The sequence below is a fragment of the Podarcis filfolensis genome (assembly GCF_964270895.1).
Source record: "Podarcis filfolensis genome assembly, chromosome: 2".
NCBI classification, from domain to species: Eukaryota; Metazoa; Chordata; class Lepidosauria; order Squamata; family Lacertidae; genus Podarcis; species Podarcis filfolensis.
The window spans coordinates 8,736,941-8,759,966 of record NC_139605.1 but is presented as its reverse complement, the minus strand read 5'-3'; the positions used below and the strand labels follow the sequence as shown (position 1 = coordinate 8,759,966).

General features: G+C 46.4%; 2 protein-coding genes across 5 annotated transcripts in view; both read left to right on the top strand.

Moving 5' to 3' along the window:
- The window catches only part of LOC310756746 (uncharacterized protein), a 1,375,527-nt gene that overhangs the window by 288,980 nt on the left and 1,063,521 nt on the right, over positions 1 to 23,026 (top strand). The window lies entirely within an intron of this gene.
- LOC310756810 (uncharacterized protein) lies at positions 1,753 to 17,461 on the top strand. Of its 4 annotated transcripts, none has more exons than XM_083601610.1 (6): positions 1,753 to 1,982; positions 5,948 to 6,037; positions 7,640 to 7,766; positions 9,347 to 9,457; positions 10,232 to 11,535; positions 17,207 to 17,461. In XM_083601610.1, exons 2-6 carry the CDS (start codon positions 6,014 to 6,016, stop codon positions 17,240 to 17,242), a joined length of 1,602 nt encoding a protein of 533 aa, XP_083457736.1. In that variant the 5' UTR covers positions 1,753 to 1,982; positions 5,948 to 6,013; the 3' UTR covers positions 17,243 to 17,461. The 4 variants fall into 4 exon arrangements, with proteins under 4 accessions (XP_083457736.1, XP_083457739.1, XP_083457737.1 ...); XM_083601613.1 differs by having other exon boundaries at positions 1,791 to 1,982; positions 5,955 to 6,037; XM_083601611.1 differs by lacking the exon at positions 1,753 to 1,982 and adding an exon at positions 2,169 to 2,323.

Genomic DNA, 23,026 nt, shown 5'->3' with positions numbered 1-23,026 from the left:
CCACAACTCCCAGCAACGCTTTGCAATTGAAGAGTCTGATTGGCTAAGATTGGGAGGCTGAGGCGGGGATTGGCTGACAGAGAGGAAGTGCTGGTTGGAATAATTGTTTATGGCAATTCAACTTCTGCCTCTGAGAGACTCGGCTGTATGATTTAGCTAAGAAGCGGGGCTGAATCCTGCCATTGCATATGAATATGGATATGGATATGGCGCAGCATTTTAAAAAATATATTTTTAATGAAATATATATACTTTTCAGGTTTATACATTTCATTAATTTTACAATCATTTTAACGTGTCAGAACTTGACTTCCTTCCTCTTTCTGTGGTTCCTTAAATTTATTTTTTAATATCTTCTGCATATCCAAATTCATTTAATTTATTTATTCATCTGCTTTAAATATATATTATAAAACTGCAGGTTATTAAAATGTTTTTATCTGTTTGCAATTTATCCGTAAAAATTCAATAAACCATTTCCATTCTTTTATAAAAAGTTTGTTATCTTGATTTCTTATTTTTCCAGTAAATTTTGCCATTTCTGCATATTCCATAAGTACAAATTAGATAGTTCTGGCCCTATAATTCCCAGAAGGGATATAAGGGAGCAGATGGGCCTTGAGGTATCCGGTACAGCAGTTGTTAAAGGTCTTGTGAATTAATTGAATTTAAAATTGTTGTGACCAACCTGGAACTTAGGGTGAAGGCCAAGGAATAAATCATTATTGTTATAACGCGTGTGGCTATAAACAAAAACAGAGGACTCCCCACATGTTATAAGTCATTTTGGTTAAACTGTTGCCTTCTGCACAAATAGTTGTTTGCGATAAGAACTTAATGTTATGAGGTCGCAGTTATGTACAGTACATTTTTTATGGGGGTACACAAGGGTACACATATCCCTAAACATTTTGTGAATCTTTTTAATTTTGTCCATTTACAGTATTTAGTTTTCCAGATTTTAACTATAAAATGGTGATTTTCTTGAGTCAAACTGAGAGTACCCCCTAAATTTTTTTTAAGGAAAAAAAGAACTGGTTGTGTATGTATTGCCATCTGGGTTAGGGTGGGATGTTTCATTTTTTTATCTGTATAATGTAATATGTTGAAATGATTTAATATAAATATAAATTAGTATTAATAATAATTAATAATCTTTTAATTTAAAAAGTGTTTCTGCCCCCAAACAGCATTCCACTCATCACAACATCTTGCGCTCCGAATGTGCTGCCACCTGCAGCACATTCATGTCCGACTCTTCGTGACCCCCTGGACCAGAGCATGCCAGGCCCTCCTGTCTTCCACTGCCTCCCACAGTTTGGTCAGACTCATGTTTGTGGCTTCGAGAACATTATCCAACCATCTCGTCCTCTGTCGTCCCCTTCTCCTTGTGCCCTCCATCTTTCCCAACATCAGGGTCTTTTCCAGGGAGTCTTCTCTTCTCATGAGGTGGCCAAAGTATTGGAGCCTCAGCTTCAGGATCTGTCCTTCCAGTGAGCACTCAGGGCTGATTTCCTTAAGAATGGATACGTTTGATCTTCTTGCAGTCCATGGGACTCTCAAGAGTCTCCTCCAGCACCAGAATTCAAAAGCATCAATTCTTTAGCGATCAGCCTTCTTTATGGTCCAGCTCTCACTTCCATGCATCAGAAAAGACTACAAATCCCATAAAGCTTTGGATCAGGAAAGGGTGGTAAAGGGAGAAGCACTACAAGTCCCAGCATTCCTTGCACACAATGCCTTTTTCTCCATCCCCATTTTCAAAGGAGGGGAGGGGATCTTGCTGCGGTGAGGTCACTGGCGGGGGGGGGGGGCGGCGGGGGCGATGTCTTCCTGGAGGGGAAGCAGCTTTGTTGGGAAATCGGGGCCCTGCAGCCCCACACCCCGGGGGCTGTAAGGACCCTCCTTGCTTGCAGGAGCTTCCTTTGAGTGCATTGGAGAAGTAGGCTCTGGATCTTGCCTGCTTGAATCCTGCACAGCCTGTGAGTGCTGGGAAGCGGTGGGGGGCAGATCTGGGGTAGGTTGGGGGTTGAGAGAGAGGGAGCTTGTCCTGCTGTAAGTGCCTGGAATAAATGGGGGAGAGGGGTGCGCTCCCCCCTTGCAGGAGCCTGCCTTAAATTACATGCAGTGGAATAATAATAATAATAATAATAATAATAATAGCCTTGGAAGCTGCTCTGCATGCAGAAGGTGCAAGGTCCAATCTCTGGCCTGTCTGGGTAAAGCTAGGGGGACAGTTGGCTGAAACACCTTGAAATGCTTCTGCCAGCCCGAGCAGGCAACACTGGAGCTCAATGGAACCATGGTCTGACTGGATATAAAGGTAAAGTTAAAGGACCCCTGACCGTTAAGTCCAGTCGCGGACGACTCTGGGGTTGCGGCGCTCATCTCGCTTTATTGGCTGAGGGAGCCGGCGTACAGCTTCTGGGTCATGTGGCCAGCATGACTAAGCCGCTTCTGGCGAACCAGAGCAGTGCACGGAAACGCCGTTTACCTTCCTGCCGGAGTGGTACCTATTTATCTACTTGCACTTTGACATGCTTTCGAACTGCTAGGTTGGCAGGAGCTGGGACCGAGCAACGGGAGCTCACCCCGTCGGGGGGGATTTGAAACTTGACTGGATACACATCAGCTTAAAAGAAGACGGGGACCCTGTCACGGAATCACAGAATTGTAGAGTTGGAAGGGACCCCAAGGGTCATCTAGTCCAACCCGCTGCAATGCAGGAATCGCAGCTAAAGTGTCCATGATAACAAGGTAGAAGAGAGCAGGGAGAGATCCCTTAAGGCAAAGCCATGACCAAGTGCTGATTTTTATTTCTATTTTTTACTTTATGGTCATCTGTCACATATGTTTTAGCTGAGATTCCTGCACTGCAGCGGGTTGGACTAGATGACCCTCGGGGTCCCTTCCGACTCTACAATTCTGTGATTCTACGGGCAGGCAAGCCGCTTGCCGTAAGAGACTCTGTACTACGGTATTTCACCGTGGGTAAGGAAACCCCGTTGTTACTGGCAAACGGGTCACTTGGGATGCTCAGTTACGCCTTTTATCCATCTTTGAGGGTGCTAAGGCTGAACTTATTTGTCAGCAGTTAGAATTGGTATGTTAGGGTTGGGCAGGAGAACCCTGAGGGTCATCTAGCCCAACCCCCTGCAATTCAGGAATCGCAGCATTAATTAATTAATTTGATACCTGCCGCTTGTTTAGTGATCTCTCAAGAATGGAAGGCTGCATCTTGCTACTCTTTCAGCATGTGGTTTTAAAAAGCTGTGCCCATTGCCGATTCTGAAAAACTGATCCTATAAGATATGTGCTGCCAAAGGCAATTGCAGCACATATTGATTTTGCTTGTTATTATGGAGCGCCTTTTTGTGTTTTTATATTATAAACCACGCTGCGATCCTTGGATGAAGGGCAGTATAGAAATTTAATAAATCATAATAATAGTAATGGGGACCCTCATATTTCGCCTCAGGTTGGGGGGCTGTTTGTGGTTTATAGGACCAACCAATCTCATGGTTGGCACATGAGTGTGATTTTATCTGTTGACGTTTTATGAATTCCTCATATATTTTGCAATAAATTCGAACTTTGTACCCCGCCATGAAATATATTTTATGCTATACAGTGGTACCTCGGGTTACATACGCTTCAGGTTACATACTGCTTCAGGTTACAGACTCCGCTGACCCAGAAATAGTGATTCAGGTTAAGAACTTTGCTTCAGGATGAGAACAGAAATCGCGGCGTGGCGACAGCGGGAGGCCCCATTAGCTAAAGTGGTACCTCAGGTTAAGAACAGTTTCAGGTTAAGAACGGACCTCCGGAACGAATTAAGTACTTAACCTGAGGTACCACTGTACATTATTTCTTCAGCTTTTTAAACTTGTTATTCCTCTTCCATTTATGTTTATTCTTCATTATGCATTTTAGTTTGTTGTTTTGTTTGTTGCATTTGTAAGAAAAGAAAACCACAGACTCAAAGCTCACAGACTCAAATCTGCTTGTTTCTTTCTTTTTTTCTTTGATTTTTCTTACCTGGAGAGAAATAGCTTTATTCACTGAGATCTGGTAAATAATATAATGGGGAGTCTTTATATTTTGCTTCGTATATAAAGCATAATTATCTGCTGGGGGGGAGGCAATTGGCAAACCCTCAGCCAAGTCACAGTGAATAGCATCCAAGGCTCCGCAAGTTATTTCGGCATATGAGGCCCCTTGCAAGACACCCTTTTGATCGTGCATTTGTGGTGATTTTCCTCCTGATGCTCTGGGCAAGGCCACACACAACCCCACCCCCAAAACTGTATACACTTGCAGTTGTTTGGAGGTGGTTGCGCTGCTCCATTTTGCAGTTGATGCATATTCCGTAGCTTCCTGCTGAAATGCTGTCACTTTTCATACCACAAATGTTCCCGCTCCCCGTTTTTGTGGAGTTGCAGCCCCCCCTCCAGGCAGCGGTCATGGGGCAGCATCGGGGAACCGTTGCCGAGCAAACAAAAGCAGAACAAATCCACCGTTAATGTGCTGTTATTGTGTAAGGAACATGTTGCACAATCCGCTAGCGTTGAAAACCACCTATTCACTCCAGACGGCCTGAACCAGCTTTTGTTTTGTTTTGTTACTGGAGACGGTTGGACAGTTAAGGAACTTCTTTTTCTGAAGCTGTACACTTCTGTTTGGTTGGAATGGCTTTATTCTAGAGATTGGTTTGCTTTTTAAAATAATTGTAGCCGTCTTCTTAGGCAGGAAGAACCAGATGCACAAATATTGGATGGGGGCCGCCGCCGCCTGGCTTGGCAGTAATACATGTGAAAAGGATCTAGGGGTCTTGGTGATCCACAAGCTTAGCATGAGTCAACAGTGTGATGCAGCCATGAAGAAAGCTAATGCTCTTCTGGACTGCATCAACAGAAGTCTAGTGTCCAGATCAAGGGAAGGCATAAAAGGTAAAGGTAAAGGGACCCCTGACTGTTAAGTCCAGTTGCGGATGACTCTGGCGTTGCGCGCTCATCTCGCTCTATAGGCCGAGGGAGCCGGCGTTTGTCCACAGACAGCTTCCGGGTCATGTGGCCAGCATGACTAAGCCGCTTCTGGCGAAACCAGAGCAGCGCAGGGAAATGCTGTTTACCTTCCCGCCGGAGCGGTACCTATTTATCTGCTTGCACTGGCGTGCTTTCAAACTGCTAGGTTGGCAGGAGCAGGGACTGAGCAACGGGAGCTCACCCCGTCGCGGGGATTCGAACCGCCGACTTTCTGATAGGCAAGCCCAAGAGGCTCAGTGGTTTAGACCACAGCGCCACTTGCGTCAAGGGAAGTCATAGGCCCACTCTATTCTGCCTTAGTCAGACCACACCTGGAATACCGTGTCCAGTTCAGGGCACCAAAATTTACAAAGGACGTTGACAAGCTGGAACATGCGCAGAGGAGGGCAATCAAGATGATAAAGGGGTCTGGAAACCAAGCCTTATGAGGAATGGTTGAAGGAGTTGGGTATGCCTGGAGAAGGCAAGACTGTGGGGTGATGCGATAGCCGTCTGAAGGGCTGTCGCAAGGAACATGGAGCAAGATTGTTTCCTGCTGCTCTAGAGGGTGGAGCCAGTGGGTTCAAAAAAACAAGAAAGGAGATCACGGTTAAACATTAGGAAGAGCTTTTCTGGCGGTAAGAGCAGTTGAATGGACTTCCTCGGAAGGTGGAGGACTGGCTTTCATTGGAGGTTTTAAAGCAGAGGTTGGATGGCTATCCGCCAGGGATGCTTTCGCTGAGATTCCTGCATTGCAGAGGGTTTGATTGGATTGGATCATCCCTTCCAACTCCACGGTTCTGTTTGTTTTAATAACTCTGTATTACATTGTTGTAACCCACTGTGTAAGAAATCTTTATCAATCTATATATATGATGTTGGGGGAAAGCATCGCTCCAAAATTCATTGCTTTTCTTCAGCCCACAGGGTACAGAACCATAGACCAGACTCAAACTGGATTATCCTCTCCTTCCACTGGAAAGAAAATGAACGAAACAGATCCAGTTCAGGTAAGAGATGTCTTATCATAATATGCCTCTGTGCACGCAAGATTTTGTTCTGGAATCAATGGAATTTCCAGCACTGGTATCCAGAGGCATTCCTGCCTCTTCTTGGTTCTTCCATCTTGTTGAGAAGTTCAGAGTGGCAGCGTCCCAGGAGAGACAATGCTCTGTGGCAGCTCCTAAATAGTGGTACTCCCCCCCCATAGAGGTGTGTCTGACACCTCGGTATTCAGATTTTGGTGGATGCTGAAGACGCACCTCTTTACCTTAGACACCTGAGGTGTTTTTGGAGCCCACTCTATTTCCTTTTTTATTATTATTATTAATTTATTATTATTATTATTGTTAAAATAATTCAGGATTAATACACATACGCTACAAACATACAAGCATACAAACATACATTTCATACAAACCTTAAACGTGTTCAAACATACCTACACTGAATCCCACAGATAATTCCTTTTCCCATCACCATCCACCACCCCTCACCCCACCCTTGTGTTAGACTTCCAATCTGCTCAATTACAATTTCTTTCCACTTCTATTACTTTCTTTCACACACTTTTAACCTAATTTCATACTTCTTTCTCTATTACACATTGTTATCCATCTTATTTAGTATTTCAGTATTTGAAACGGAACTTGTTTAGTCTAATAGGAGTTCTGATTTTTCGATATGATTTTGCAAGTATCTTTCAAACACCTTCCAGTCCCTATCTATCTTCTCTTTTGAGATCCTTCCAATTTCTCCCATTGTTTTGGATATATTGTAGTACTCCAATAATTTGGCAAGCCACTCTATTTTTGTCGGTACAATATTACTTTTCCAATTTTTCGCAATCAATAGCCTTGCGGCTACGGAGCCCACTCTATTTCCATGATCGCAATCTGTTTTAGCTGTTTCAAATTCTGAATCTTAAATTGTCATAACCCGCCCTGGGACCTGCTGGTGAATGGCAGGTGGTGGTTGTAAATAACAACAACAACAACAACAACAACAACAACAACAACAACAACAACAACAATAGCTGCATTTTTATGCACAATTTCTTCCAATATATGCATTTTTGTACTTACCGTTTGCTTGGAGAACTACAACGCAAGATTCAGGGAAATGTGAACTTCAAAGGATGGGTGTGAAGTGCAAATCAGGTACTTTTATTGGCCCGAATATAAGCCACACTTTTTTTTTCCAAATTCCAACTGTGAAAAGTTAAAGTGTGGCTTAAATTTGCGACCTTACAAATCGGCTTTTACGATATCGCTGCTGAAACAGACATTAGGTAAAACGGAACAAAAAAAGTTTTATTGCCGATTTGTGAGCTGGAGACTGTTGTGCAATTGATTCCAATGTCATTCATCAATTTTCCTGTGTTTTACAGTGAAGTATAGATTTTTTAGGTGCTGTGGGTTAAGAGATGAGCGCCGCAACCCCAGAGTCAGTCACGACTGGACCTAATGGTCAGGGGTCCCTTTACCTTTAACAAACAGGTGTTTAACCCACTTGCGGGTCCTCTCTAGTACCTGTAGGATTTTCTTCTGCATTTGCCACTTACAGGGATTCTGGGGCTTGGCTACCTGGCTGAGTTCTCTTTGTCCTTGCAGGAGCCGGTGACCTTCGAAGATGTGGCCGTATATTTCACGGAGGGCCAGGCCGCTTTGCTGGATCCAGCCCAAAGGTCCTTGTACAAGGAGGTCATGCTGGAAAATTATGGGAACATCGCCTCATTGGGTAAGCAACCTCCTTTCCCATTTCGGCCAGAAGACTTGTTGATGTTCATGTTGAGCAGAAGTTTGCTTTGCCTTATGTCTGCTACGTCCAGGGCTTTTAGTGTGGCGGCCTCTGTCCCTTGGAATGCACACCCCACCCTTTTCAATTCTTATTTGTGAGTTTTGAAGGTTTACAAATGTAATACTTTCCAATTGATTTCCATTTGCCATTTGACTTCCCCTCCACCCCTCCAGGGTTTCCCTATCTTTTCTAATATCGCTGCATATTATAGCTATTCTGTGTCCTATGCTTTCCATTCATTTTACTGCAGTTCTTCATTCAGATCCTACCTGTGTTTTTACATGTTTACAATGATGCTTTAAATATTCTACAGAAGGTTTCCAACCCTCCTGCCTCTTCTGGATCTAGTTAAACTGGCCAATTGGAATACATTCCCAAATGGACAGCTGGAAGTCATTTGCACCACTGGAATCCAGGTGTCTGCTTAAAACGCACCTGTTCGCCCACACTTTCCCTGTGGAGGATTTGATGCATCAAGCGGATCTATTATTCTGCGATGCTTTTTGTACTTTTATTATGAATGCAGTTGTTGACTTTACGCTGCTCATCCCATGATCTGTGTTTAACGTTGGGGCAAGAGAAATTTTTGCAAGTAAAATAAATACGTATATTGATCAGTGCCTTCCCCCTTCCCCTCTTATTTAAGAGAAGGAGTTTGGTGTAATTGTTTTTTAATGATTGAAAACAATGATGGCCGTGTCCCACTTCCACTTTCAGAGCCAGTAAATGCCTCTGAATAACAATTGTGTGCAGAAGAAATAATAATAATAATAATAATAATAATTATTATTATTATTATTATTATTATTTATTTGTACCCCGCCCATCTGGCTGGGTTTCCCCAGCCACTCTGGGCGGCTTTCAACCGAATATTAAAATACAATAATCTAATAGATTATTGAACATTATTGAAATAGAACATTAAAAGTTTCCCTAAACAGGGCTGCCTTCAGATGTCTTATAAAAGTCTGGTAGTTGTTTTTCTCTTTGACATCTGATGGGAGGGCCTTCCACAGGGTGGGCGCCACTGCCGAGAAGGCCCTCTGCCTGGTTCCCTGTAACTTGGCTTCTTGCAGTGAGGGAACCGCCAGGAGGCCCTCGGAGCTGGACCTCAGTGTCCGGGCTGAACGATGGAGGTGGAGACGCTCCTTCAGGTATACTGGAATGAGGCCATTTAGGGCTTTAAAGGTCAGCACCAACACTTTGAATTGTGCTCGGAAATGTACTGGGAGCCAGTGTAGGTCTTTCAAGACCAGCGTTATGTGGTCTCAGCGGCCGCTCCCAGTCACCAGTCTAGCTGCCGCAACTAGCCTATTGTGCGAAAGTAAAATTTCCATCAATTGCTCCGCCCACTTTTGCCTCTGGCCACGCCCACCAGAGGCATGTGGCCCTGGGAATATCAGGTCCCCACCCCTGACCTGCGTGAACATAGCAAATGAATGAAATTTTAAAAAACAGAGATGGGTATGGGAGTTCAGGCAAATCCCTCTTTATTTTTTCCCTTCTTCTGATTTCCCAAGGAGGATCTGAAGACCCCAAGCCGGCCCTGATTTGCCAGCTGGAGCGAGGGAAAGAGCCATGGGTGGCTAATCTTCGGCGCCTGGGCGAAGAGGCGCTCAAGGCAACCTCAGGTGAGACAGCCAGAATGGGCCAACGAGGCAGCATCCGAGTGAGTGGCAGGAGTGAGACCCTGCCTGCATGAACACCTCTGCTCTGAGATCTGCAATACAGTGGTACCTCGGGTTACATACGCTTCAGGTTACATACGCTTCAGGTTACAGACTCCACTAACCCAGAAATAGTGCTTCAGGTTAAGAACTTTGCTTCGGCATGAAAACAGAAATCGTGCTCCGGCGGTGTAGCGGCAGCAGCAGGAGGCCCCATTAGCTAAAGTGGTGCTCCAGGTTAAGAACAGTTTCAGGTTAAATACGGACCTCCGGAATGAATTAAGTACTTAACCCGAGGTACCACTTTAATGGCAATAATCTCCCCCCCTCCAGCCATTTTGAAAAAAGAGTGGCAGAGAAACAAAATACTGAATCAGGATGCAGTGCTTAAATAAAAGAATAAATAAAAATGTATTTAATCCATTCTCAACATTGTCCTTTTTATTTGTCATCTGAAAAAAGGCCTCTTGCATTAGTACACCCTTCATTCCTAGGTAGCAGGGCTAGTGGTCAGGGATGATGGGAACTGGAGTCCAAAAACAGCTGGAGACCTGATCTGGAAACCCTGATCTAGATTAAGTCCATAACAAAAAGTTACTTACTAGCACCACTGCTGAGAAGGAAGCCTCAGGGAATTCAGTGTGCCAAGGATTTCAGCTGAATACTGATAATCCTTAGGTGAAGCATTTCCTTCCAGACTCGAAGAGTAAATTTTGCTGGTGTATTTTCTCCCAACAGGAGACTTGAAGAAGAAAAACGTGTGTCCGGAGTGTGGAAGATGCTTCTCTGACATGTCCGTCCTTCTTGAACATCGGAGATGCCACTCGACATGGAGACCGTATAAATGCGTGGATTGCGGGAAATGTTTCCCTGGGTTTTCAGAGCTTTTGACGCACCACAGAGTCCACGTGGCTGAGAAAGCTTCTCAGTCCTCCGAGTCCGAGGAAGGTTTGGACATCAAAACAGTCATCGTCGGCCATCAGGGAATCCACACGGGAGAGAAACCTCACAAATGCTTGGAGTGCGGGAAGTCCTTTGATTTCAAGTCCACCCTGGCGACGCACATGCGCATCCACACGGGGGAAAAGCCTTACAAGTGCTTGGAGTGCGGGAAGTCGTTCGCTCGGAAAGGGAACCTTTCCGGTCACCGGAGACTCCACATGACCGAGAAGCCTCACAAATGCATGGAGTGCGGGATGTCCTTTGCGCAGCAGTCGAAGCTGGTCGGTCACCAGAGAGTCCACGAGGAGCTTTTCAAATGCTTCGAGTGCGGGAAGTGCTTCCCTCACAAGGGCCTTCTCATCGAACACCGGCGGGTCCACACGGGAGAAAAACCTTTCAAGTGCTTGGCCTGCGGGAAGTACTTTTCCCGGAAGTCGAACCTTGACGATCACCAGAGAATCCACACGGGGGAGAAGCCGTACAAGTGCTCAGTGTGCGGGATGTGCTTCGCGGGCCGCTCGTCCCTCACCTACCACTACCGAGGCCACACCGGAGAGAAGCCCTTCAAGTGCCTGGAGTGCGGGAAGGATTTCGCCGACCGCTCGTCGCTCCAGTACCACGAGAGAGGCCACACAGGAGAGAAGCCGTACAACTGCTTCGAGTGTGGGAGGAGCTTTGCCAGTCGGTCCTCCCTGGTTTGCCACCGGAGGACCCACACCGGCGAGAAGCCTTACCAGTGTGTGGAGTGCCTGATAAGCTTTGCCGACAAGTCGGGCCTCATATGCCACGAGAGGGTCCACACAGGGGAGAAGCCGTACACCTGCCTGGAGTGCGGGAAATCGTACTCCTTCCGCTCGTCCCTCGTTTGCCACGAGAGGTCCCACACGGGAGAGAAACCTTACCAGTGCCTGGAGTGCGGGAAGTCTTATTCCGACAGGTCGTCCTTTGTTTACCACCAGGGGACGCACACAGGAGAGGAACGCTTCAAGTGTCTGGAGTGCGGGGTGTGTTTTGCGCCAAAGCGGCCCCTTTCCAGGATCCATGGCATCCCGGTGGTACAGCACCCGATTCATCACGAGAGTTGCTCTTTCTATCTCAAGGCAAGTGAGGAGCCTGGCAAGTGATTGAGCCAGTGTGGTGTAGTGGTTAAGGGCGGTAGTCTCGTAATCTGGGGAACCGGGTTCGCGTCTCCGCTCCTCCACATGCAGCTGCTGGGTGACCTTGGGCCAGTCACACTTCTCTGAAGTCTCTCAGCCCCACTCACCTCACAGAGTGTTTGTTGTGGGGGAGGAAGGGAAAGGAGAATGTTAGCCGCTTTGAGACTCCTGAAGGGGAGTGAAAGGCGGGATATCAAATCCAAACTCTTCTTCTTCTCTTCTTAAGACAGGGCATTGGGGTCAGGCTTCAGGCAATCCGACCCTTCCCACGGTGGGCAGCCAAGAGGCAGATGACAAGAAGAGCTCTTACCAAGCCTTTTATTCACTATTCACAGAGAGAGGCTTTGAAAAGGGCCTCTCCTTTCCAGGAATGGTGTTGTTCCGAGTCAAGTCCCACCCCTTCCATCTCTCCTATCACACGTCAAGGAATTCTAATAAATGTAATAATAATAATTTTTTATTTATACCCCGCCCTTCCCGGTTCAGAAAACCAGGCTCAGGGCGGCTAACAACAAATTTAAAACACTTAATTGATGCAACAAAAAACAGCATAAAATACAGTATAAAATGGGAATAACAATAAATTCAGAATTCAAAAATCAGTTTAGGGGGGAAATCCATCCAATAAACATTAGATGATCACCAGGGCTAGCTGGCTAAATTAGTCCTATTTGGGCCAGTGAGGAGACCAGGGGAGAATTAGCTGTGGGATCCCAGAGCAGATAATCTTCATAAAAGGGGGAGGGGGAGGGAAGGAAGGGAAATAAAAGATCAGGCTAAGTTCAAATGGAAAGCCAGGCAGAATAGTTCTGTCTTACAGGCCCTGCGGAAGGAAGTTAAATCCTGCAGGGCCCTGGTCTCATTCCACCGGGTTGGAGCCATCACTGAGAAGGCCCTGGCCCTGGTGGAGGATAATCTGACTTCCTTAGGGCCCGGGACCTCTAAACTATGATTATTCATGGACCTTAAGGTCCTCTGCAGGGCATACCAGGAGAGGCGGTCCCGTAGATACGAGGGCCCTAAGCCACAAAGGGCTTTAAAGGTCAAAACCAGCACCTTAAAGCTGACTCTATACTCCACCGGGAGCCAGTGCAACTGGTAAAGGACTGGGTGAATATGCTCCCATGGCAGGGACCCCGTGAGGAGCCTCGCTGCAGCATTCTAGTCAATATGGATCATTTTACTCAATATTGATCCCTAGCAGATTCCAGTGTATAGTTAGCAGAGTAAAAACTTGAGCACATTGCGGGATTCCCCAAAAAATAGACCAGAGGCAATGAATATTTCATCCAGTAGAGCTTTATCGCTACTGAAGGCAAATGAGCATAATGGTCACAAATCCAATACACTCAGGACTGGCACTGTCCATAAGAAATCCAGTTGCAACAGACTTTAACTTACAATAACTTATAATAAGACTAAAACTTAACACTAAGCATACTTTGTACACCACACCAGAAAGAAAGAGAGAAACCCAGGCTCCATCTGGCCTTGCTATTATAGTCGGCATGACCTTGACAGAAGAGATAACAGGACCAGTTTAAGCCAGCTGTACTCAGCTTCTCTGAAGGAATAACCCAAACATCTTGGACCTTCTGCTTGTTTCTTTCACACAGAGAAACTTCTGGAAGCTTCCAGAACCCTCTTGAATTAAGTAGAATAGGAAAGATCTCCACACATCAGATCAATACTTTCTGCACTAAGAAACTGAGACTTTCTGCCTCTGAGCTTTCTGTTCTCCTACTCTCAATGCCCGCTGGGTCCTGGGAGAGTGGAGGTCTGGCATGCGTTCCAAAGACACTGAGTCTGTCAGCTGTCTCTCCCCTGGTGCTGCTTCTTCCTCCTGTTCCTCTCCCAGTATTCCCCAGCTTCTCCCATCTGCAGCCTCTGAACTGTGACCTTCTGCAAACCACTGTTCTGAATCTATACTGTCTCCCTCTTCTCTGGGAAGTGCAGGAGGAGAAGGGGACGGTCTCCCCCATTCCCCCTCAGTCCAGTCCCTGATATCTGAAGGCACATTCCCTAGCCCTTGCGGGTGACATTGAAGCTGGGCGTCAGCAGCCAGTGTGGCCAAGACTACTTAGAAACCCCACTCACATATCCCTGTCCAGCCCCACACGTCTATAAGAAGAGCCCGCCTGCTGGATGAGGCCAGAGGCCCACCTCGTCCTACTTTAGAAATGGTTAACCAGACGCCAGGGCCGGATTAACCCTGTGTAGTCAAAATCTCGGGCCCTTCTCATGCGCAGGCTCTGGTGGTATAGCACTGAACTAAGAAAGCTTGCTTGCAATTTTCTTTCAAGATCACATCAATGTTATTTTGATCCGTTGTCACAGGGCCACTAAAAGGGCCCATAGACATACTCTGACAATTTGGAAATCCGGCACTGCCAGATGCCCCAGTGGGAAGCTTGGAAGCAGGGCTCGAGGGCCACAGCGCCCTCTTCCCTTGCGGCCTGCAGCAACTGGCATTCAGAGGCATGTTGCCTCCGACTGTGAGGGTGAAACAGCCATCGTGGCTGGTAGCCATTGATTGACTTATACTCCGTGAATTTGTCTTAATCCAGGTGTGGGGAGCCTTTTTCCAAGCATAATTCAAAGTGTTGGTGCTGACCTTTAAAGCCCTAAATGGCCTTGGCCCTGTATACCTGAAGGAGCGTCTTCACCCCATCATCCAGCCCGGACACTGAGGTCCAGCGCCGAGGGCCTTCTGGTGGTTCCATCCCTGCAAGAAGTGAGGTTACGGGGAACCAGACACAGGGCCTTCTCGTTAGTGGCACCCGCCCTGTGGAACACCCTCCCACCAGATGTCAAGGCAATAAACAACTACAGTGGTACCTCGGGTTACATACACTTCAGGCTACAGACGCTTCAGGTTACAGACTCTGCTAACCCAGAAATAGTACCTCGGGTTAAGAACTTTGCTTCAGGATGAGAACAGAAATTGTGCTCTGGCGGCGCAGCGGCAGCAGGAGGCCCCATGAGCTAAAGTGGTGCTTCAGGTTAAGAACGGGTCTCCGGAACGAATTAAGTACTTAACCCGAGGTACCACTGTATTTTACTTTTAAAAGACAACTGAAGGTGGCCCTGTTTAGGGAAGTTTTTTAAATGGTGGGGGTTGATGGGAGTTGTAGTTCAGCAACCTCTGGCAAGCCAAAGGTTTCCCTGGTCCAGTCCTCTTGTCAAAGCCGGTCAGAGTCGGTGGCCATCATTGCCTCTTGTGGGAAGAAATTGTTCCCTTTTGTACGTCCGAAATATTCCAACACTCAGCTTCGTTGGATGTCCCCGAGTTCTCGTATTATGAGAGAAAGAGAAAAAGCTTACCCCCATCTGCTTTCTCCACACCTTTGTAGGTAAAATTTAATCTGGTTTCTATTCTTCAACAGGTTGGTCTGTTAACCTTGTTCATATGAGGCATGTGCTTCAGTGACTTTTGTGTTAGGGAGTCTAGAACGTTCAAATTCCAAAAATGAGGGGCACTTAAAAGTTTTAACATGACTTGGGAATTTGATAGGTATATTGGTTAAATTAATACAATTTAGTTTTGCCTGGTAAGTAAAATGTGTGTAAAATTCCATAGAAATAATTAAAAATGGTTGCCAAATACTAGCAGTTTAATAATAATAATAATAATAATAATAATAATAATAATAATAAAAAATTTTATTTATATCCCGCCCTCCCCAGCCGAAGCTGGGCTCAGGGCGGCTAACAACAATCAAAATAATCCAACATTCTAAAAACATTCATTATAAAATTAATTAAAATCAAATTAAAATCAAATTGATGGCAACCATTAAGCAAAATTCTGTGCAGATTGCCAGAGGAGGGGGTCAGGCTGCGCCCTGACCAAAGGCCTGGTGGAACAACTCTGTCTTGCAGGCCCTGCGGAAAGATGTCAGGTCCTGCAGGGCCCTAGTCTCTTGTGACAGAGCGTTCCACCAGATTGGAGCCGCGGCCGCAAAAGCCCTGGCTCTAGTTGAGGCCAGCCTAACCTCTCTGTGACCTGGGATCTTCAGGATGTTTTATTTGCAGACCGTAAATTTCTCTGTGGGACATACCAGGAGAGGCGGTCCCGTAGGTACGAGGGTCCTAGGCCGTATAGGGCTTTAAAGGTTAAAACCAGCACCTTAAACCTGATCCTGTACTCCACCGGGAGCCAGTGCAGCTGGTATAGTACCGGATGAATATGATCTTGCAGCGAAGACCCCATAAGGAACCTCGCCGCGGCATTCTGCACCCGCTGGAGTTTCTGGGTCAGTCTCAAGGGCAGCCCCACATAGAGCGAGTTACAATAATCCAGTCTGGAGGTGACCGTTGCGTGGATCACAGTGGCTAGGTCAGGGCGAGAGAGATAAGGAGCCAACTGCTTAGCTTGGCGGAGATGAAAAAATGCCACCTTTGTTATAGCTGCAATCTGCGCCTCCATAGAGAGGGAGGTATCGAAGATTACACCCAAACTCTTAACGGACGATGCTGGCACTAATTGCACCCCCGCAAGAGATGGGAGTTGCCCCCTCAATCCCATATCGCTCCGTCCCAGCCAGAGGACCTCTGTCTTTGAAGGATTTAACTTCAACCGGCTCCCACGTAACCATCCAGCCACAGCTTCCAGACATCTGGTCAGTGTGTCTGGGGCCGAGTCAGGATGGCCATCCATCAACAGATAGAGTTGGGTGTCTTCGGCATACTGATGGCAACCCAGCCCAAAACTCCAGACAAGCTGGGCGAGGGGGCGCATAAAGATGTTTAAAAGCATCGGGGAGAGTATCGCACCCTGAGGCACTCCACACACCAAGGAGTGGTGCGATGACAATTCCCCCCCAAGCGCCACCCTCTGTCCCCGACCAGAGAGAAACGAGCACAGCCATTGGAGGACTGTGCCCTGGATCCCCACATCGGCAAGGCGGTGGTCTAGGAGTTCGTGATCGACCATGTCGAAGGCTGCTGACAGGTCTAGAAGAATCAGCAGCCCCGACCCGCCTCGATCCAGCTGCCTGCGGAGATCATCTGTTAGGGCGACCAGAGCCGTCTCGGTCCCATGACCAGCGCAGAAGCCGGACTGGAATGGATCGAGAGCTGATGTTTCATCCAGAAACCTACCAAGCTGTTCAGCAACCGCTATCTCACTCACCTTACCCAGGAATGGAAGATTCGAAACCGGGCGGTAATTGGATAGATCTAAGGGATCTAATGATGTTTTCTTTAAGAGCGGACGCACCACTGCCTCCTTCAGTTCCCCTGGGAATATCCCGGTGCCAAGGGACAAATTGATGATATCACCCAGGGGGGCCCGCACCTCGTCTGGACACGCTCTAATCAGCCAAGAATTACCTGACATTTTCAGAAGGTAAATTTAAAATCCTTTGCTTTTCTGAAAGCAGCTTGTGGGCTTCTTCATCAAAGGTATGCTTGCCAAGCTAAATGTAGTCCAGTCACAAAAATAATAGCAGATTTGTATGCCTCACACCCAAAAACATATTTTAAAGACCATTCTCTGAAGAAATTAGCAAAAATTATATTTCACCCCCTAAAATGACATACTCATGCATGATTTTCTTTTATCTGTTGATGGTATTAATATAATTCTTATACGGCATTTTTTTTTCCCCAGTTGAAAATGGAATCAGAAATAAAAGAAGAAAAATGAAGACAGGAACCCAGGAGCAGGCACCTGATCTTCGTGTGAAGGAAGTTGCAGTATCTCTGTTTACACAATATCTCGGTTGAGTGTCTTGCATCACTAGCACTTCGATGTGGCGAGTAAGAATCGGACAAAGGAGGCCTCCGTACCTGTAATATTAGGCTTTGTTCTTGGAAAAGGTTTTCCATGGAGTTTTGGGCTGTATACATGCTACCTTTGAAACAAGTTTGAAGCACATTATTTCCCTCAGAGAATTCTGGGCACTGTAGTTTTCCGCTCACAGAGGTGCAATCCCCGGCAGCGCTGAAGAAAACTACAATGCCCAGAATTCTTTGAGGCAAGGAGAATGTGCTTTGAAGTTTGCATACACACCATACATGGAAAACAGGTTTGAAGCACACAGGCTTCCCCCAAAGAACCCTGGGAACTGTAGGCTGTTATAGGTGCTGGGAATTGTAGGTCTGTGAGGGGTAAACTACACTTCCCACAATTCTTTGTAGAGGCGTCATTTTCTTTGAATGTGTAGTGTGTGTATAACCTTTGAAACAGCCCCTTAGTCCAGAGGGTGAGCCTATGGCTCTTCAGATATCATTGGACTCCATCTCCCATCAGCTCCTGGGTTTGTAGTTTTCCTTCTCCCTCCCAATCCTTTTTCCTTTCGTCTCGTGTTTTTTGTTTTTAAGAAAAATTGCAGCACGGCTGACAGCTAGGGATTATGGGAGTTGTAGTTGAGCAGCATCTGGCCACAGGTTCCGCACCTCCTCTGTAGTCCCTACACCCTGCCTATAGCAACTAAGTCTTAAATGCATTACATAAATGCAACGTCCATTGTTCTTTCCTCCCTCTCCCATCTGTGGTTTCACGCATATGGAATTTTAGATTGTAAGCTCCTCGGGCCAGGGACTGGCCCTCTTGTGGTTTGCGAAGCACCATTTGGGCAGCCTGCACAAGCCTGGGCTATGAGCCAAGGGCTGCTGGGAGGTAGAAATGAAATGAGAACATCATGGCAACCTGGCTGTGTCTGCCAGCTAGCTTCACCCTCCAAGAAAGAACACTTAGAAGTACTTTGCAAACGAAGAACTGGTACCTGGGCTCAGTGGCGTAGCGTGGGGGGTGCAGGGGGGGCCGGCCGCACCGGGCGCAACATCTGGGGTAGGGCAAATCCATGGGTTAGGGGGCGCAAATCCACGGGTTAGGGGGCGCAAATCCACGGGTTAGGGGGCGCAAATTACTTGCCTTGCCCTGGGTGCTGACAACCCACGCTACGCCACTGCCTGGGCTGCTTGTTTTCCTTCTCCCTCCCCAATCCTTTTTCCTTTCATGTCGTGTTTTTTTAAAATAGAAAAATTGCAGATCAAAGAGCAAGGACGATCGTGCTAAACCTGCTCAGGGAGCCCTTTTTTTTTTTTTTTTTAGCTAAAGAGCAGGGTAAAAAATACTTTTAAAGAGCACTAAACGAAGCAATAACAATTGGAGACTGAGAAGGGACTGCTCCTATTCCGTGCTTCAAGAGGGGACTTTTAGCCATGTCCAGGGACTGCCAGGAGGGGAAAGTTAACTTGCCAGCGCTGAGCATGAGCACTTCATTCCTACTCAGGGCAGCTGGAGGCTTCTGAAGTGTAGGAAAAAAATGTCCAGTTCTCTTTTCTTCCCCTCCAAAAGGATGTTGTACAGCTGGAAAAGTACAAAAAAAAAATGGGGAACCAAAATGACCAAGGGGCTGAAGCAGCTAACTTGCAAGGAGAGGTTGCAGCGTTAAGGGCTTTTTTGGTTTAGGGAAAAGGTGGGGAAGGAAAGGGAGGGAGGGGACAAGATGGAGATGTATAAAATTATGTATGGTATATAGAATAAGCAAATAGGGAGGAGTTTTTCTCCCTCTCTCATCACACCCGGGACATCGAATAAAGCTGAACGTTAGAAGGTTTAGGAGGCACTTCTTCAGACAGCACATAGTTAAAAACTGTGGAACTCACTGCCACAAGGTGGCCACCAGCGGGTGGCTTTAAAAAGGGGGTGGAGCAAATCCACTATCTGTGACTGCTGCCCGCCGTCGGAGGCAATATATAAGATAATCCATTAGGGAATCTTGCAGGCCACATTTCCCTCCATTTCCAAACCCTCAGCAGACACCTTCAACATTCCACAGGGCCTGGAAGCTCGCAGGTTCTTGTTTTTATTATTAATATCCTTTTTCTTTTAGCTTACAAATTAACGTGCTTCTGCACACTTAGGAAGCTTGCACGGTGTACAGAGTTCAGTACCGCAGGCGGCGATGCCTCCAAAGTGACAGTGTTATTTTAATGGTTACAAAAATATGGAAATTTGTTCCGTATCGTCTGAGAGGAAACATACAGTAAGATCTCATTAGATTATTTGATTCACCTGGAAGGATCACAGAGAATCATGTTTAGTACAGAAGATTATTAGCCATGCTGGTCGTTATTATTTCACGTTCAAACTGGTTTCTCTCTTACTTTTGGCTCTTATGAGAGAGACACATGCTTTCGATTGAGCGTTCTTAAAAAATGTTGCCCTCCAGAGGTTTGGGGAAGGGGCAGCACATCTGCCATACATGCAAAAGACTATACCATTGGTTTTTCCAGCTCACTATTGTCCATGCTGGCTGACAGAAGCTCTGCTTTCAGACAGGGGTCTTTCTCAGCTCTCCCCGGTGATGCCAGGGGTTGAGTCTGGGAGATGATCACCAGTGGAACTCACCGCCTCAGGAGGCGCTGCAGGTTTGTAAGCAGAGGCTGGAATGCTGTAGCTGCATCTTGCATTGCAGATCATCCACTGAGCATGCGTGGGATACATCGGCGGTTGCCAACAAGGGGCTCGTGGGCGCACGGACACCCTTGAAGTCGTCCCCTTGTGCCCGCAAGCCCTCCGAGGAAGTTTAAAAAGTGATGCTCTTTCCCAGTTCCTCTTTCATTTCTTTGTGCTCAGATAACTTCTCCTTGACAGACTTTTGCTCAGATCCCTTGGAAAAGTGAGGCAAAGCAGATGACTATTTTGGGTGGCAGGGGGGGGGGAAGTTGAAGATAGAGTTGACCAGTGGGAGTGATGCTCACTACAAAAAATCCCAAAGGTGTCCACGAGGCCTGATAGTGTTGGCAACCCCCTGGGACACATACCTCATATGGCCCTCCCTACTCTACAATTCTGTTTTTAACTCATATACAGTGGTACTTTGGGTTAAGTACTTAATTCGTTCTGGAGGTCCGTTCTTAACCTGAAACTGTTCTTAACCTGAAGCACCATTTTAGTTAATGGGGCCTCCTGCTGCGCTGTCAGAGCACAATTTCTGTTCTCATCCTGAAGCAAAGTTCTTAACCTGAAGCACTATTTCTGGGTTAGTGGAGTCTGTAACCCGAAGCGTATGTAACCTGAAGCGTATGTAACCTGAGGTACCACTGTATAACATTGGAGAAAGTTTCTCACTTCTGGAACCTTTGAATGGCTATGTTTGTTTTAAGCCTCTTTCTATATAAATAAGCTTCCTTTTTCTGTTGAGCAAAACCGATATCCCACGTCCTTGTTTTTGCGAGTAGAAAATAACTGTCGTGTTCTTATCCATTATTTAAATAAAAAGTTGGTGCGAAATGCAGTCTCGGTTCTAGTAAGTCATTGTGTCTTTTCGCTTTTGTTACTCGAGAGCTTCCATGCGTCTTGCAACAGCTGTTTCTCAAATAATAATACCAACAAAGATTTCAGTGTCGTATAAGGAGAGTCCTGCAGAATTAAGGCTCGTCCCCTGGGTGCAATGTTGCCCTTAAGGTCTTCCTCTGGCACCCATGAAGTCCACCTCTGCCCCCTTGGTCATGAGGTGGGGAGAGAGGGTGGTTACCCTTCTATCCCTTGAAAAGAAGGAAGTCTGAAGACGGGCATTCTTTCCCACTTCCTCTTTCAGCTCTATGTGCTTTCCAAGACTCTGGTTGCGGCCACATTCACACCATATTTTTAAACTAGGGTTGCCATACGTCTGGACATACTCAGAATACTGCAGTCGGAAGCAGTGTCCGGGCGGAAATCGTCAAAATGGGAAAATCCGGACATATGGCAACCCCTGTCAGCAGTGCTGTTTTTGCCATTTTTCCTTAAAAGAGCTCAAAAATATCTTTTTTGCTCAAAAATCTCAAGAACTTTGGGCAAAACTAAAAAAATGCTCAACAAATTTTGTGAATGGATTTTCACTTTTTGATATACAGTGGAACCTTAGATTCAGGACGTAATCCGTGACGGAGGCATGTCCGCAACCTGCAGCATTCGCATCCTGAAGTGCCATGTCTGCGCAGGTGCGATTTGGTGCTTCTGCGCATGCGCGAGCGGCGAAACCCAGAAGTAACCCGTTCTGGTACTTCCGAGTTTCCCACAGGCCGCAACCCGAAAACACGTAACCTGAAGCATCCGTAACGTGAGGTATGACTGTATGGCATACCTATGAAACCATTTTGCCATTTTATGTAGTCACAGCTTCCCTCAAAGAATTCTGGGTATTGTCATTTGTTAAGGGCAAAGACAGATGCCTGGACGAGTTTTCTTTTATGCTGGCTAAACATTTGTTTTTCAGTAGACAAATATACTTCACTTAGTAAAGTTCTGTCAGACCCCTTCCCTTCCCCAGGGCTACAACTGTTTTGCACAAAGTTATGGCAATTTGGGCTTTCAGAGGATCTCCTGGGTGCTGTGGCTTTTCCAATCACCAAGGCCATGTTAAAAACTAGGCTGTGGGACATAGACCGCCAGGAACTAACCTCAGCTGTGGAAAAAACATGTTCCCCTCTTTATTTTCGACTCCCCGGGGCGCAGGAATTTAACCTTAATTATTTACAATTTTTGTTTAACCCGCAAAAAAGAAGGGCTTTTTCACTGGCTAGGTTCAATTGTAATCCTTCTAACCTCCTTTGGGGTAGGTTTGCGGATATGGCAAAAGGAGATAGGACCTGCCCATGCAATGCCCCCCCTGGTGGAAACTCTAGCTCACATGGCCCCTAATTGCAAAATATATGATGATCTCCGCCAACAATTCATAGACCACATATGTATCCCAACATGGAAACCAGAGACAGAGGTTATATGCTTCTTATTACAGGGGAGAGACCAGGAGCTCACCAAGACAGTAGCCAAGTTCCTCTTTTTGATTTTCTGCCGCCAAAGTACGCTACAGGACCCTGCCCTTGCTGGAGTCCCACAGAGGTGAAATACTAGATTGCTCGCCTCTTCTTCCCTTTGGCAAATGACTGTACTGTTGAAATGGCAACACGATCGCATTGGCCTAGTTATTCTGAATGTTTGTAAATGATGCCAATAAAGGTTTGATGATGATCATTTGTTAAGGGTGCAGAGAGCTTAAGGAGATGCCCTGTTCCCTGCCCAGATTCATAATTCCTTGGGTGGGTTAACCATCAGTCCCTCTTCCCAAGAAACTCTGGGAATTGTAGCTCTGTGAGGGGAATTTGGAGGGGGGTGTCTCTTGACAACGCCCAGCGCCCTTAACAAATGACAGCAATACACACTCCTCTGCTAATGTACAGATGGAGTCACTCGTTTTTTCCTTCAGCACTAAAGAGATGATAGCCGTCTTCCAATATCTCAAGGGCTGTCCCATGGAAGAGGGCGCACGCTTGTTTCCTCCTGCTCTGGAGGGTCCGACTCGAACCCATGGCTTCAAAATGCAAGAAAGGAGATTCCGACTAAGCATCAGGAAAAACTTTCTGACAGTGAGAGTTGTTTGACAGTGGAAATGTCTCCCTCTGGAGGTTGTGGACTCTCCTTCCTTGGAGCTTTCTA

Excerpts from the sequence above, each read along its gene's own strand:
- LOC310756810 (XM_083601610.1), top strand. The coding sequence starts at position 6,014 with ATGAACGAAACAGATCCAGTTCAG. Across the intron at positions 6,038-7,639 it reads ACGAAACAGATCCAGTTCAG|GAGCCGGTGACCTTCGAAGA; the intron begins GTAAGAGATGTC and ends TTGTCCTTGCAG. Across the intron at positions 9,458-10,231 it reads GGCGCTCAAGGCAACCTCAG|GAGACTTGAAGAAGAAAAAC; the intron begins GTGAGACAGCCA and ends TTCTCCCAACAG.